The sequence below is a fragment of the Vigna unguiculata genome, chromosome 3 (assembly GCF_004118075.2).
Source record: "Vigna unguiculata cultivar IT97K-499-35 chromosome 3, ASM411807v1, whole genome shotgun sequence".
NCBI classification, from domain to species: Eukaryota; Viridiplantae; Streptophyta; class Magnoliopsida; order Fabales; family Fabaceae; genus Vigna; species Vigna unguiculata.
In genome coordinates this window covers 56,762,537-56,778,335 of record NC_040281.1, presented here as the reverse complement: position 1 = coordinate 56,778,335, position 15,799 = coordinate 56,762,537, and the positions used below count along the sequence as shown (strand labels likewise).

Below are 15,799 nucleotides of genomic sequence, written 5' to 3'. Positions count from 1 at the left end.
TTACAATTATACAATTATAGTGGTAAAGATATATTTCTGATAATAAATTAAAAATAAAAATAATTATATAAGAAACAATTGTTTCGAGAATGATTTGATACAGTTTTAAAAAAAATTGCATAAAAAAACAAATAGTTATGAATATCATTAGATGAAAAGTACTTTTTTGAGAAAATTTTCAAGATATCATAATAGTAGAAATGTCGAAAGATAATAAAAATTATTTAGTTAACCTTTTATATTAGTAAATTAGGGATTTGAGAATCAAATATTTTTATAAGAAAAATATAAACAATAAATAAAATATATTTTATTTACTAAAATTAATAATATATTATTTGAGCAATATAACAACAAAAAAGAAAAAAACATTTAATTAAGATTATGATAAAAGATAAAATACGTTAAAGATATGAATGAATTTTATAAATATAAAATAAATCAAATAATTAAATCAGAGAAAAAAAATAAAAGAATATATATAATACTATTTAATAAATTATAAATACTTTAATAATTTAAACAATATCAAAATGAATATTATCTAGCTTCATTTTCTTATTTCTTATTGTATAAAAAATTGCCCGTTAAAACAGGGATATTTTTACACACTTTGGATTCATTTCCCTCTCTTAAGTGAGCCTGAAATGTAAAACTTTAGACCAAAGGAAAGAAAAGTTGCATTATCTTTTAAAAAACTGCATTCTTTAACCAATAATGACCCATCTTTAAGAAATTGAAGTGTGTTGATGAAGAAATGTGTCTCTCAACCTCACAAAAACGCGATTGATCACACCACCTCAAAGAACCACCCATTGTATACGAATACGAAGCATCCTAAAAGCACTTTACACATCACATGAGACGTGTTAGTAGTGCCCCAAAAAATAAAGAAACCAAATTAAGCACAGGAAAAACAGCTTCCAAGGAAGGTGCATTTCACCAACACCATAACCAAGTTTAAAACACTTTTGTATCCAAGCCAATTAATTAGTACAAACACGTTCTCTCCACAGAATTTAAGGAAATTTTTAATTTCTAAAATCGATAAGAACCGTGAAAGAACCACTGTATCAATCCTAAACCGAACCAGCTGAGAGAATATTTAAATCATGACTTTCCTCAAAATAAATTCATCAAAAACCTTTCTCCGACACAAATTGTATAAAATATTAATTTTTTACCTTTGTAGTGGTGATGTTTTGGCCCGGTTTTGGTAGTAGACCACAGTGACCATCACAGATTTATCTCGTTCTCTGACTCTCACACTGATTTATTCTGACCATATGCTTTCTTTTTGGTTCTCCATTTTGTAAAGGAAAGGCCTTTGGTGTTGTGTTGTGTGTGTGCTGTTGTTAAGCTGAAGTGAGGGAAATGTTGAGAGTGAAGGGAGGGAAAAGGCCACCTTGGGTGGGACTTGGAGCTGCGGTGTGGGTTCAGATTTGTTCAGGAAATGGCTACACTTTCCCTCTCTACTCTCATTCCTTGAAATCCGTTTTGGGTTTCAACCAGAGCCAGATCACTCTGCTTGGTGTTGCCAATGATATTGGTGAGAACGTTGGCATTCTTCCTGGTCTCGCCTGCAACAAGTTCCCCCCTTGGCTCATTCTTCTCATTGGTGCTCTCTTATCATTCCTTGGTTTTGGTGTTCTCTGGCTTGCTATTTCCAAAACATTTGATTCCGTTCCTTTCATTGTGGTAACTTCTTCATCTTCATATCTTTTTCGCTTTATATAAACAATTTTATGTTTTCAGTTCTGTTTTATTGCCTTGTTGTTTGCTGGGTATTTGATATCTTTAGACAATCATGATCTGAGACAAAGATGAAAGGAGTTATGTAGGATAAGGACTTTTATATGAGAATAGCTACAGTATTGAACATTTTCTATAGCTTGTTTGAAATTGAGATCTCATGATTGTTTTTTATGTTTCTCAATCTACAGTTTTCCTTTCAATGTATTGTTGTTTGGTTCATTTAACAATTGTTATGGATAGAAAGGGCTTAGTTCATAATCATCTCTTTTTATGTATGGTGTTGCAGCTATGGCTTGCACTTGCTGTAGCGACCAACAGCTGTGCATGGTTATCTACTGCTATTCTAGTCACCAACATGAGAAATTTCCCTGTCAGTAGAGGCACAGTTGCAGGAGTCCTGAAAGGTTATTCGGGGCTCAGTGCTGCAGTTTTTACGGAAATTTACAGCGTGGGTTTTCATAATTCTTCACCCAACTTCCTGTTGTTCCTTGCCATTGGTATTCCTGCTCTATGCTTCAGTACCATGTTTCTTGTTCGGCCTTGCACTCCGGCTTCCGGTGAAGATTCTTCTGAAAACATGCATTTTCTGTTCATCCAAGGTGCTAGTGTAGCCTTGGGTTTATACTTACTTGCAACAACAATACTTGACAACTTTGTCCCCATGAGCAATACAGTATCATTTGTTATGTTGGCCGTGATGATTCTCCTTCTCCTGGCTCCCCTTGCTATCCCTATAAAGATGACACTGTGTCCCAGAAAAGCATCTGCATCAGAAACACCAGAGCAACATGTTGGATCTTCCGACTTTCTGGTTCAAGATGGCAAGGTGGACAACACAGAACCCTTGTTATCATCTTCATCGACCAGTGGCCTTGGAAGTTTTAATGATGTGGATGGTTCAGCTGAGGTGGCCATGCTTCTTGCTGAGGGTGAGGGGGCAGTGAGGAAGAAGAGAAGGCCCAAGAGAGGGGAAGATTTTAAGTTTACCGAGGCTCTAGTAAAAGCAGATTTCTGGCTACTGTTTTTTGTTTACTTTGTTGGGGTTGGAACAGGGGTTACTGTTCTCAATAATTTGGCTCAAATAGGCATTGCACAAGGTATGGAAGACACCACTGTTTTGCTGTCATTGTTCAGCTTTTTCAATTTTGTGGGTCGGCTAGGTGGAGGAGTTGTTTCAGAACATTTTGTCAGGTAAGTAATTATTCTCTGTTAAGTTAAGATTTTACTCTCGCGCCCATATCAGTTAAGAGATCATTGTAATCATCTCAGAAAATTCGATGCCGTGCTACTTTTGACTAGCACCAAAAATTTACTGTTTTGCCCACCACAAGTAGGTAGCAATTGTGTTGAGGTGTATGTTTATTTTTAGATGCTAAATAAAGTAGACTTTTCTAATTTGTGAAAGTAAAAGTAGGTAGTGATGGTGTTGAGTTGAAGTGGATGTTTATTTTTAGAATTTTATAGTTGCATATCAGTCATTAATAAATTGTTTTGATATACTTTTAAGACAATTACTATAAAACTAAATACACTTGTAATTTATTTTATACACATGTAACAATGAATGACCTTGCATGAATAAAGTAGAATTGTTTTTTGACAATTTGCAGGACAAAAACGATTCCAAGGACAATTTGGATGACATGCACGCAGATAATTATGATGTTCTTGTACCTTCTCTTTGCATATGCTATCAAGGGAACCCTTTATCCCGCAATTGCAGTTCTTGGAATCTGCTATGGCGTGCAATTCTCCATAGTGATTCCCACTGTTTCGGAGCTATTTGGTTTGAAACACTTCGGTTTGTTGAGCAATTTCATGGGCTTAGGGAATCCACTTGGTGCATTACTTTTCTCGGCTCTTCTAGCAGGACACGTGTATGATAACGAGGCAGCAAAACAACATGGCGAAGGCCTCATTGGTTCAGGTGTCGCATGTATTGGTCCAAGTTGTTTTCAGCTAACCTTTTTCACTCTGGCTGGTGTGTGTGTTGCGGGTACTCTCTCCAGCATTATCTTGACTTTAAGAATTAAGCCCGTTTACCAAATGCTTTATTCTGGGGGTTCGTTTAAGCTACCTCAGACTTCAGGCCACTAAAAGTACTCAACTTCAATAACAGATACAGCACCCCACACAGTTTATTTTATAGACAAACCTGTGTAGCTGCTTTTTTCCTGGTCTGCCATTACATTCTCAACAATGCTGATAAACAATCTAAGACATCAGGCAAGAGATGTTGGTTTCAAACGTGTGAACATGTTGGGATATGACTCTGACCACTGAGAATTTTCATAAAGTGAAGGATATGTGTGATAACGTTATCTGTAGGGTAATTAATCTGTCATATATGCTTGGAACAATCGTTTATTTCAATATATGTGATGATAACTATACAACGAATGAGCTTAATTTGTGTCAGTTGTTATTAAATGTAAGTTTTTAGGTTTAGTTTGGTGCCGCCTGAAAGTGATATCTGGACTTTAGCTTTAATTGCTTTGAATGAGAATAGCTACCAGGAAATAAATTAATTACTTTCCGGAGATACATTACGTGATCTCAACATTGTGTTGGTGACGGTAAATATTTTCCTATTTATATATTTACCCAAAGACAAAACCATAGCATAAATAAACCTAAAATGTTGGTCATCTACACATGGGACTGTTACCTTGTAATATGAAATTACGACCTTGGATAACAAAAAATATTAACTAGTGGTCGGAGAAGCAGGGACAAGGCGTTTAAGCGATGCGGCAAAACATGAGATAAAATTTCATATGATAATAGGTAGTTGCTAAGTTTCTATCATGAGATACCTATGAAAGAAAAAGAATGATAATGTAAGCGGCACTCACCATCGAATGGAAAAGACAAAATCAAGTTGGTTTCAGATCCTGAAACAGTGAAGGCCAGAGAGTGTGGTCATCGTCATAATCAAAATCAGCTCTGGGCTTGTTATAAGGACTGTAAGCCATTGGGCTTTCGTTGTCGGGCCTTGTTGAATCTGAAGGCCTAGGCGGTCTTGGGCTTTTGCTCTCCGCGGGCATGGGTCTTGGATCGAGATGCCCTGACAGTCTTGGACTCTTTGCTGTGGCTACAAATCTTGCATCCAGAGACCTGGGTATCAGAGGGCTTCTGTTAGAGTTGATCATCATCATTCTCTCGTGCATTCTTCCATCGAGTGGTCCAGATAGCTTCAAGGCCCTGTTGTGGACCATTTTGTCATGCATGATTCTACTACCATCCAAAGGTCCTGAAAGTGCAATGGTTCTGCTTCTGTACATGGGAGGCACAGGTAGAGCCTTCTCTTCTTCTTCGCTCCCTTCTTGTTGCTTCCTCACAACCGATGACCCTCTCACTTTCCCTTCGTACCAATTAATCTCAGGTGGCGCCATTGAAACAGGCATCAAAGAGGGCACGCCTTTCACTACGCGATCATCATCACCATCACCGTCATCCTCACGAGAAACAAACTTGTTCATGCACTTCCTGAGGCACTTCTTGATGACCCCAGAGAGGTTTTTGGGCCGTCTTCCTCCTCCTCTTCCTTCCCTCTTGACAAGCTTGAGAATTTCTAGTCTGTGCTTGGCAATTGAGATGCCCATGCTCTGAAGAAACTCGTGGTTGAAGTAGCAAGCGTCTTCCAATTGAAGCTCATTGCGTGCGAAGGTGAGGCCGTAGTCGTAGATTAAGGAGGGTTCTAGAGTGGTTCTGGATAGCCAGGAGAACCAGTCCATGTGGGTAGTGCGAAAAGGGTAGGATATGGTAAGGTTTGAGGTGGGCATCACATAGATATAGAGAGATAGATAAGGAGAAGTGTGGAGTATGAGAATCAGTGTTTAAATGATAAATGTGGTCGGTATATGGCTATTTATTTTGTTTTTTCAGACCAATTGCTTCCACTACCTGTCTTTTTTTGTGATGATGAAATTTGGATGGTAGTTGAGACTGAGAGTGACAACAGACACCCAATAATTTCGTGTGTGGAGATTTTTGACATATTATAGTAAGGAAGGTTCACGGGCATTGTACAGTAGAATACTACAAAAGGTCCTAATCCTCAAAGTTAGAAGCTATTGCAGCCATGTTACGTAGGTAACAAGAGTGAACATGAACTGTGTTGAAAATATCCAATAAGAGTGTGTCTTTGTGGTGCTTAGTGAGTTAGATTACGACAGTGGTTGGCTTAGGATTTGAGTAACATGGGTTAAAGTTAATTAAAGCCATGAAGGGCCCATGAAATGGAAAGTAGTTAGGGCAAATGAATTTGGTAAACCTACTACCAATTAGCACATACCTGCCACTTTAATTAGATAGCAGTAATGTATAGAAGAAAAACAGGAGGGGAAGAGAAGCCATATAAATTGACCAGGAATAATTATTTTTGGTAAGCTTCCATGTCGGTCTTGGCTATGATGCAGTGAAGTAATGGGTTGAATGAAGTCACAGTTGGTGGGGCGAGTGTCCTTCCACACATAATTGATGACAGAAGATGGATGGTAAAACCACTGTAGCAGCAAACCAATGGCATCCATCAACTTATTTCAGAAGCCGAAGAACACGGCAAGTTAACAAGTTACCTACAAAGTACGCAGTTACATCCTCTGGTTTGGTCCAAATCAAGGTATTGAGCTGCACATGCTTCAGTCCTTAACAACTGATATGACATCATGCGAACAAACATCAGAACAGAACACTGTTTGTTTTGTTGTCTCAAAAAATTGAAATGCCATGAAGTATTAATAAAACACCTAAACATCATCTACTTTGTTTGGTTTCCTTGAAAGCTTGTAGCCATGGTTGGTCTATGATCATGATTTGTAAATTTTATGGCTTGGCAGCAGGGGTTGACAGAGACCTACGAATCCAACCGATATCACGTGAGATATTAATGGTGAATTGATTGTTTAGAGAAATGGACCAAAATTGTGAAAGGGGAAGGGGGCGCAGCACTACTACTTTCTTAACGTAGACCTATACTTCTCTGCATATTTACTATCTCAAAATCTGTGCATTATTAATGTCAATATTATCTTGGATTATTTATTAATAATATTATTGACATGTGATATCTACTCGTTGAATTACACAATAGTAGATGCATGTACAACAAATAACTATGTAATTCATGATTTATCAATTTCTTAAATAAACCAAAGTGGTTGTAACTTGTAACTTGCATGTATAAATATATACTTAATTTTTAAAATAATTGTTAGATGTTAGTTAGAAAAATAAAATATATATACAAAAAATGATTTTTAAATAATTGTTAAAGATAAAAAATAGACTTTTTTATATTTCGGAGTTCATTTAAATTCAAATTTGAAAAAATGGTTAGTTGATTTTTCTTTGTAAAATAAGATCAAGTCGTCATGGTAAAAGACTATTACATGTGAAATCATCCTCCATCATGTCGGTTTTCTTTTTCTTTTTTTTTCCCAAGAAAACGAAACCGTGTTGTAGGAGGTCGGTTTCTATTCACTCTAAAAGTGGAATCGTTCTCGTACATGACGACTTCACTTTTTAGATCTTATGATAGAGGACGACTTCACTTTTAATGTCGTCTTCCTTCACGACGACTTATCCTATTTTGCAAAAAAAAATAATAATAATAATCAACGAACTCATTTTTACAAATTTAACTTTAAATGGACTCCAAAATACAAAAAAGTCTAAAAAATATTTTTAAATTATCAGTTAAAAAGAGATAGTTAGAATAACGGATAAATTATTTATAAAATAATTAATTTTTAAAATAATAATTAAGAGTAAAAATAAAAATATGAAATGTGAATATAAAAGAAAATATTATATATTGTTATAGATAAAAGCAACACGATACTTTTATATAATATAATTAAAAATAATGAGATTTGAGACATTACAAAATTAGAAAAGAGAGTAGTTTATTAAAAATGATGAATTGTGCGAAAGAGGATATTGGGGTTTCCATGTCCATGCATGAAGGGAGAAATCATAACCAACCATGCAACGAGTCAAAGGAGCACAAATTTCGCGCTCCATCCGTACACAAACTACATCCTTGTTCGATGTTGAATCAGTTCCTTTCCAACGTTTTCTGATTGCGCCCTAAAATTCCTCTTCCAACATTTTCAGCGACATAACATTATGCACACTCCATATATCGTGTGTTCTCGTTGTCCCAATTTCACATTAGTCCCAACTCAACCTTAGCATGTTTTCTTTGGGTAGGAAAATTCAACTTTCTCTGCGGCATAACGTAAGGCCGTTCTGCAGCCAATCACAAGGCTCCACCTCATCATCATCTTCTTCTTCTTTCTTCAGCTCCTTTGTTGGGCCCACACATGGTGAGAGGATCGGAGACTTTGAGGCCTTTCTTAGAGCAATCACTTCTGGGGTTGTGGTTGTTGCCTCCACCTTAGGCTTTTGGTATTGGTCCTCTCTGTCTTCTTCTGCTTCCAATTCTCTTCAGTCATTTTCTGATTTTGCCAATCAGGATCAGCTCCAACAAAAGCGTCAGAGCAAACCCTCCAGGTTTCTCTTTAACGGTATCCTCCTATTCATCAATCATTTACGTTGCATATTGCATCTTTATTACATTTGTTTTCTGATTATAGCTCTTGATTTCCCTTTTTAAATTTCAATTTGCAATGTCACGATACCATGTTCAGTTGGTGGAGCAAGATGTACAAGAAACTAAACTCCCTGACATGTATTCATTTCCTGATAAATTTGCAACGTTCAATGTTTTCTTATTGATTTAACCTTTAATATTGGTATAGGGTAGAAGTTGAATTTAATTGGAATATTTTGATATCGAAGAAAACTTGAAGATAGTTCTCACCGCAACTAAAAGCAACTAAATTACCTACATGTACATATCTTTTGACAGATGTTTTTTTTTAACTAATATATTATTAGTTATTAACATAATAAATATGTAGTTTTCAATAAACTTTGTAAATTCACGTGCTATACGGGTACTAAAACTAGAATACTGATAATTTAAAAGCTTCTTTACACAGCTGTTCAATCATGCATTGACGTATAATTGGAAATTGTTGTCTTCAGTAATAATTAACTCAAAAGTCATATCTACAGTCAAGTTTAATCAAAAAGCATAGGATTTTTGTAGTTTAATTGTTAATTTGTTTGCTTGGTTGCAAATGTTTAGATTTGTTATGCTTCTGATTTGATGCAGATGACTATAGAAGAAGAGTATTCTTTAATTATGAAAAACGCATTCGCTTGCAGAGCCCTCCTGAAAAGGTAAACAATCTTGCCATCATGTGTTTGTATAATTATGAGTCATGTTGTTGTTTTTCTTTCTTCAGCTTAAAAAGCAGCGAATTGTCACTGTAACATGTTTCATTTATCTGGCACCATGTCAAGTGCAGGTTTTCGAGTACTTTGCATCTGTTCGATCCCCTAGTGGTGAAGTTTTTATGACACCTGCAGATTTGATGCGTGCCATTGTTCCTGTCTTTCCTCCTTCCGAATCAACCCGTGTTAGGGAGGGTTTTCTAAGAGGGGAGCAGATTCCGGGAGAGTTGCAATGTGAACCTTCACAATTTTTTATGCTCTTTGACACTAACAATGACGGACTCATTTCCTTTGCAGAGTGAGTATTATGTTGTCTTTTTTATTTGCTTGAAACTTCTGTCATAACAACTGCTGAGTGAGTACTAATGCCATGTTATTTGGATAACAAAAGCTCTTCTTTCTTGACATCAGGTATATATTTTTTGTTACTCTCCTCAGCATACCAGAGTCCAGCTTTTCAGTGGCTTTTAAAATGTTTGACATTGATAACAATGGGTAGGAACTTCTCTTTTCCTTCTACTTCCTTCTACATGTCATAAGCTGTATTTACAAATTGCATGAAGCTTTGGCCTTCACATTCCTCGATGGAATTTCCAATGAGCTTCGGCATGTTGTGTTGTGTGTATCAATGATTCTTTTTACAATACACACACACACTAGTGAAACTATCCATAATTTAGATATGGATCCTTTTACAATAGAGTCCACTATCACTTGGTTAAGAAATCAAATTCGGACATCCATCTTTTGATTACACTAGTCAGATCTGTCTGTATAAGAATTTGGATTTTTGTTTTAAGTTTTGGGCATCTGAATATTTTAAGAGGTGTTTGTCAACAGTGAAATAGACAGGCAAGAATTCAAGAAAGTGATGGCCTTGATGCGATCACAAAACAGACAAGGGGCCAATCACAGAGATGGACGACGTCTTCGCATCAAAGCTTCCGTAGAAAATGGGGGTCTCTTGGAGTATTTTTTCGGCAAACATGGAAATTCATGCTTACAACATGAAAGATTTGTTCAATTCTTAAGAGAGCTGCATGATGAGGTATGTGAGTTCACGATATGCTACTTTGCTGTCTTTGGAATGTTTCATTGTTGTCGTAAGTGTTGGAGTGGTAAATGTGGCTAAGAAGTCTTGCATTAAGAATAAACTTCCCGTTGTACGAACTACTTCCTGTTTCATTGACAGCGATCTCTGTTTTAGAAGGTCCACTGAAAAATTGAACTAAACTTCAACAGAATATGTTGACAACTTGATGAAAATTTTAGTTTTTGAATCGGCGTGACTGTGCATCCTTAAAGATAGCAAAATATTTCGTGATTAACATTGTACTGCCCTTCTAATTTAATTTACAGATCCTAAGGTTAGAGTTTTCCCATTATGACTACAATAAAAGAGGAAGCATTTCAGCCAAAGATTTTGCTCTGTCCTTGGTTGCATCTGCAGACGTCAATCACATAAGCAAACTGTTGGATAGGGTCGAAGAATTGAACAGGAACCGGCAACTAAGAGACTTGAGGATTACATTTAAGGAGTTTCAAGATTTTGCAGAATTGCGCAAGAAGTTGCAATCCTTTTCTCTGGCCATATTCAGTTATGGAAAAGTTAATGGGGCGTTGACAAAAAATGATTTTCAGAGAGCAGCATCTCAAGTACTGATATCTCCCTTTGCCAAATTAAATCAAAACCATTTTGAATTTACGAATAACTTCTTGCGTGTTATGTTCTATTCATGCAGGTTTGTGGTGTCTGTATTACAGATAAAGTGGTTGACATAATTTTTCATGTGTTTGATGCTAACCGTGACGGAACCCTAAGTGTAAGCGAGTTTGTGAGAGTTGTACAAAGAAGGGAGGATATTACATCAGGCTCTGGCTTCATGGGTTTAGTATCTTGCTGGTCGAACTGTGTAAAGAACTGTTCATCAACCAAGCTTCAATTATGATGCAACACATTCAACCATGCGCAGCATCATTTAGGGAATCTGGCAGAAGATTCATTCCCGTAGAAATGGAGAATTGCCATTGCTGTCACATCATCACTGCCTGCAATCTACACATAAATGTACAGTGTAGGAGTTTTTCGGATTTGGTGCCCAAGTCCTCTTCTATTTGTACATTCTATCTCCAGCTATCCCTTAAATTTAACTGTTGCCTTTCACTGTTAATGCCAGTAATACGAGTTAACATTAAATGAGTAGATCGATTATGAAAAGTTTAATTATATCTCGCTCTTTATATATTTCTTTCCCTTGGTCAATATCAGTGTATAAAACAGCAAATTCATTACAATTTTTTTGGAAAGAAAGGAAGTAAAGAAGAAAGGTTTAATTATTTAAGGACCACAAGTATTAAGATCTAGACAAATTTACACTGTTTCTACAACTAAAGTTTAACGTAGGACTTCACCTAAATTATTTGAAATTTTGCCAACCCTGGTGGGTACTCGCTAACTAATTCACCCATTGATCGAAAAATTACACTTAGCAATGAGTTTTTCATAATTAGTTCCGAGGGTGGTTTGACGTCTTTTCAAAAGTTGGAACAATAACTTGCATGAACTTGGAATTGACAACTAACTTGACAAAGTCACATTCTCCCATTTGAAACCAAAGCGACAAATTTGGAAAGAGTCCCTCTTCTACTTCCTAGATTAGGCACACTGAAATAATTCAATGTGACACACAAGTGACACAACAACTTGTCAGGTTCAACGCCCTTTTGTTTGTGGACCTCTACAGCAGAAAAGTTAACTTGCTTTTCTTTAGTAACCACCCGTGTCCTTTACAACTGACACGTATGATGGGAAAAGAGTAAGTAAGGCTGAGCTCATGAAAAATTTTATGAGCTTTGCAGTGTTTTTATAGGTTAACCTTAAATGTAATTGCAGCAGTTCTATAATTTTTTAATCGCTATATATAAGTAGCGACCTTGGTTTTTACCCCTTCATCGGAGACAATTCTGGTAAGTTGTCAAGAGGTGGAAGGAAATGACAAGTACAAATCTGAATGATGGTTTGCTAAACAGGTTTCAAATCAAAAAGTGTCAATCACTAAAAAGATTTTATGCTACTTACTAACCATGGTTCCACTAACAAACCCAGTAATTAAATTCTAATTGGCTTCCACCGAAAGGAAGAGAATTTTTGTGACAAATTTTAAAAACAGCTCATCAGTAATATGAGAAATCTGAAACTTGCGGAGCCAACAACTGAAAAATTTATGCTGATTGCAGATTTCTTCCTACTGAAGCTATCCTTCAATACTACAGGAAGGCAACGAATCGAATATGATGGAATTGATGCCATACATGGTTTCCAAAGTGCAAGTGACACTTGCCAATGCCAACAATTCCCAAAAACAAATTGACCAATCAAAATACGTATACCATATATTAATATTCCACCCACACCATTTATTCATTTTCTGGAACTCATCCTACTCAAATGCATAGCAAGTGCATCCCTCACCCTCACTGCATTATCATCCCCCACCCCATCAAAAGCAGGAAACCCCTCTTCCTTTTCCAAGCAACAACCCTTTCCAACCCCTTCATCCGGCATTTTCTCATTGCACTTCACAACAAAATTATGCAATAGACACCCCGCAACAACCACAAACGGCAAATGCTCAATACACTCTAGCTTCCACTTCCTCGAGGCCGCCAGAAGCTGCCACCTGGCACGAAGCCCCCCAAAGGCATTACCAACCAACTCCATTGCATTACCGTGAGCACAATTGAAAGCCCTCTCCGCCGAGCCAAAACTATCCTCCTCATTCACTCTGTTATAAGGAGTCAAAAGCCACGGCAAAAGGGGAAAACAGGATTCTCCCAGGATATACTGAGGAATCAAATTACCGTCGTTGAGATTATAACACGGTCCATTCAACAATTCCTTGGATTCCTCAACCTCGTGATAAATCTTACTCTCACGCAAAATGGTTTCGGGATTCATGGTACTTGGCCACCCAGCTGAGACATCCAAGAACCTCCCTTCGGAGTCCACCAACGCTTGAACCATCAAGCAACCATCTTCGCCCAACAACGAATCGTCAATTCTGAACCTAGCCAGCCCTAAAACCCCGAAACAATTGGGGAGAGAACTCCAGCCGAAACCCACCACAACCCTCTCGGAACCGGTGCGGAGCTCGAAGAGGTATCCCAGGTTGTCGACGACCGCCTTGCAGAGGGCGAAGAAGGCGCGGCAGGCCTCCGACGGCGCGATACCGAAGCGTCGGGCGATGGCGGCGTAGGGGGCGGCGTGGGCTAGGCGGAAGAGAGCGGCGGCGAGAACGCAGTCGGGGGCGATGTGAGGGAATGAGGGGGCGAGGGAGGGGGTGAGAAGGTGGAGGAGGTGGGAGAAGGAGGGCTTGGACATGCGGAAGGCGTTGAGCCATTGGGAATCGGAGAAGGAGCAGAAGCGGCGGAACCAGCAGTCGCGGTGTGGCGGAGAGAGAAGGGGTGAGGGTTTGGGGTGTGGAGAGAGGGAAATGAGGGATGAGATTAGGGATTCGAGACGGAGGGATTGGGAAGGGAGGAGAACGACGTCGTTGCGGGATAGAAATGAGTGTGCTGTGTGTGTGACTTGGGCGATTAAAGCGGCGAGGTTTTGGTTTTGGGTTTGGAATTGGTGGTGGTGTTTTACGTTGGGCGGTTTCTTCCCCTTCCGCTTTTTGGCCATCACCTACCACCTCTTCTTCTGTTGCTGATTTCTTCACTGTTAATTTTCAGTACACTCCTTTCTACATCTTTTACTTTAAATCTTTTTTTTTTTTGGCAACTTCTCATAAATATTTATACACAGAAAATTTTAAATAAATGACAGCTAAAACAAGACTTAATAAAAAAGTAAAATGGGGAAATGTCACTAACCAAACAATCCATAATTAAATCAATTTAACTTGTATTAGCAAAACCTCTAGCTCTCAGGTATAAAAGCTAAAAAAAGAGGAAATTATGAGAAACTGAATTTAGAACAAAATACAGAGTTATTTAATTATGAAAAGTTTTAGGAAAAAATTGAATTGAATTTCAATTTTAGTTTTATATTTTAATTGAGAATAAAATTTTGTTATTATTATAATAGTTTATAAAAAATTCAATGAAAGATAAAAGAAAAATATATATAAAATTGTTCCTGGCCCATCGAATAGAGTAGCAATCTCTTTCCCGGGAGCACATAACATTTTCTTTTTTTTTTTTTTGACGATACGCAATTAACTTAAAATAGTTACCCCCACAGAGTACTTTTCAGATTCAACCTACCCTTTCTAGCTCCTATTTTTTTTTCTTCCAATCAAAAAGAACCCATCAAATATTGAATGACTGAGCACTCAAATCCTATCGCGAGTCTTGATACATAGTATCTTAAGTCCTTTCCACAACTCCTAATTAGAAAAATTGTCAAAATTGATTATTAAAGTGTGGTGAAACATAGATCACATGTAAATGTTTGTTGAAGATGACATTGTAAGGTTCAATACGAATAAATTAGAGAAAAAATAAGTTGAACCGAGCAAATGAATTTTTTATCATCTGTAATGCAAATATCATAAATTTTCTAGCTCTAATATCAATAATGATTTTCATATGATAGATCATAATTGTTTCTAGTTGTGAATGAGAGTGAATGTTGTTATGTTTATAGATCTTGCGAGAGTTATTACATTGATAAAAAATATATAGAATTAACATTGATAAAAAAATATATAGAATTGATCATGTACCATTATGTATTCATAACTATAATTAGATATCGATGGTTGATGACCAAACAAAATTAGTTTACCACAATTAATTTTATATGATCATTGTGCTTGTCTTGTTAGGCAATTTTTGTTTAACCATCATTTTATGTTAATTTTGTGGAACTAGAAAAAAAGAATATCTTAAAATCAATAAGTTTTCAAACTCATTGCAAACTCTTATAAAAATCTAAATCCATCATCATTATTATGTAAACAATAATTTACTTGAGATGTCTTATCCAATAAGTTATCATAATAAAAAGTTTAAATAATTATGTGTTACCTTACCTTATACATGTTGTGATCCTAGAAGAATGGCAATTTGAGGCAACTAATCTTGGAATTCACGGTTTTATAGTATACCAAAGTATTAATCATCATATTCTCTCTTTTATTTTGTTCTATTCCTTTCATTATTATTATAAAAATTCTTGATGAGAAAACAACCACTATATTTTTAAGATATTATCCGTTTTGAAATCGGGTGAAGTTCAAACGATGTTAGACTTATTGACTATACCCAACCATCGTTAGAAACGACCATTTAGTTGGGTTGGGTATACTGAAACAAAAAATAATATTTCTTTATCATATAAAATACATACATTTTAATCAGATATAATTACATTATAAATACTTTAAAATTTAATTACAGTAGTATTATAATTAGATAACGCTGTTTGTAATAGTTAAATAAAATATGAAAAATTAATATATTATTGTCAAAATTATTGTAATATTTATTTATATTTTAATTAATTTTTTAATAATATAGATCGAATTCCTTAAAATATTAATTAGGTATTTTACAGATAATTATACAATAAATAATAAAGCATACATATTTATATAACCTTTTTACTTGATTAATTTACAAGTATAATAATATTTTTAAAAAATGAACTAAGAATAAAAATACTATATTTATTAATTATTACAAATATTAATAAAATTAATAATGCCTTATATTTTCGATTTAAAAAAAA

General features: G+C 36.1%; 4 protein-coding genes across 4 annotated transcripts; 2 read left to right on the top strand and 2 right to left on the bottom strand.

Annotated features, from left to right (window-relative positions):
* Positions 1-1,040: 1,040 nt before the first annotated feature.
* LOC114176107 (protein NUCLEAR FUSION DEFECTIVE 4-like) lies at positions 1,041-4,299 on the top strand. The gene is made up of 3 exons (XM_028061038.1): positions 1,041-1,698; positions 2,042-2,946; positions 3,366-4,299. Exons 1-3 carry the CDS (start codon positions 1,375-1,377, stop codon positions 3,850-3,852), a joined length of 1,716 nt encoding a protein of 571 aa, XP_027916839.1. The 5' UTR covers positions 1,041-1,374; the 3' UTR covers positions 3,853-4,299.
* Positions 4,300-4,424: 125 nt separating this feature from the next.
* Positions 4,425-5,616, bottom strand: LOC114176108. The gene has a single exon (XM_028061039.1). It carries the CDS (start codon positions 5,538-5,540, stop codon positions 4,632-4,634), a length of 909 nt encoding a protein of 302 aa, XP_027916840.1. The 5' UTR covers positions 5,541-5,616; the 3' UTR covers positions 4,425-4,631.
* A 2,091-nt stretch (positions 5,617-7,707) lies between these two features.
* On the top strand, positions 7,708-11,287 carry LOC114177414 (calcium uptake protein, mitochondrial-like). Its single transcript, XM_028062742.1, has 7 exons — positions 7,708-8,288; positions 8,942-9,009; positions 9,138-9,361; positions 9,475-9,558; positions 9,904-10,111; positions 10,423-10,719; positions 10,806-11,287. The coding sequence occupies exons 1-7, from the start codon at positions 7,955-7,957 to the stop codon at positions 11,010-11,012; spliced, it is 1,422 nt and encodes a 473-aa protein (XP_027918543.1). The 5' UTR covers positions 7,708-7,954; the 3' UTR covers positions 11,013-11,287.
* Positions 11,288-12,053: 766 nt separating this feature from the next.
* LOC114176282 (protein ALP1-like) lies at positions 12,054-13,813 on the bottom strand. Its single transcript, XM_028061264.1, has one exon. The coding sequence runs from the start codon at positions 13,745-13,747 to the stop codon at positions 12,485-12,487; it is 1,263 nt and encodes a 420-aa protein (XP_027917065.1). The 5' UTR covers positions 13,748-13,813; the 3' UTR covers positions 12,054-12,484.
* Between the last annotated feature and the right edge of the window lie 1,986 nt (positions 13,814-15,799).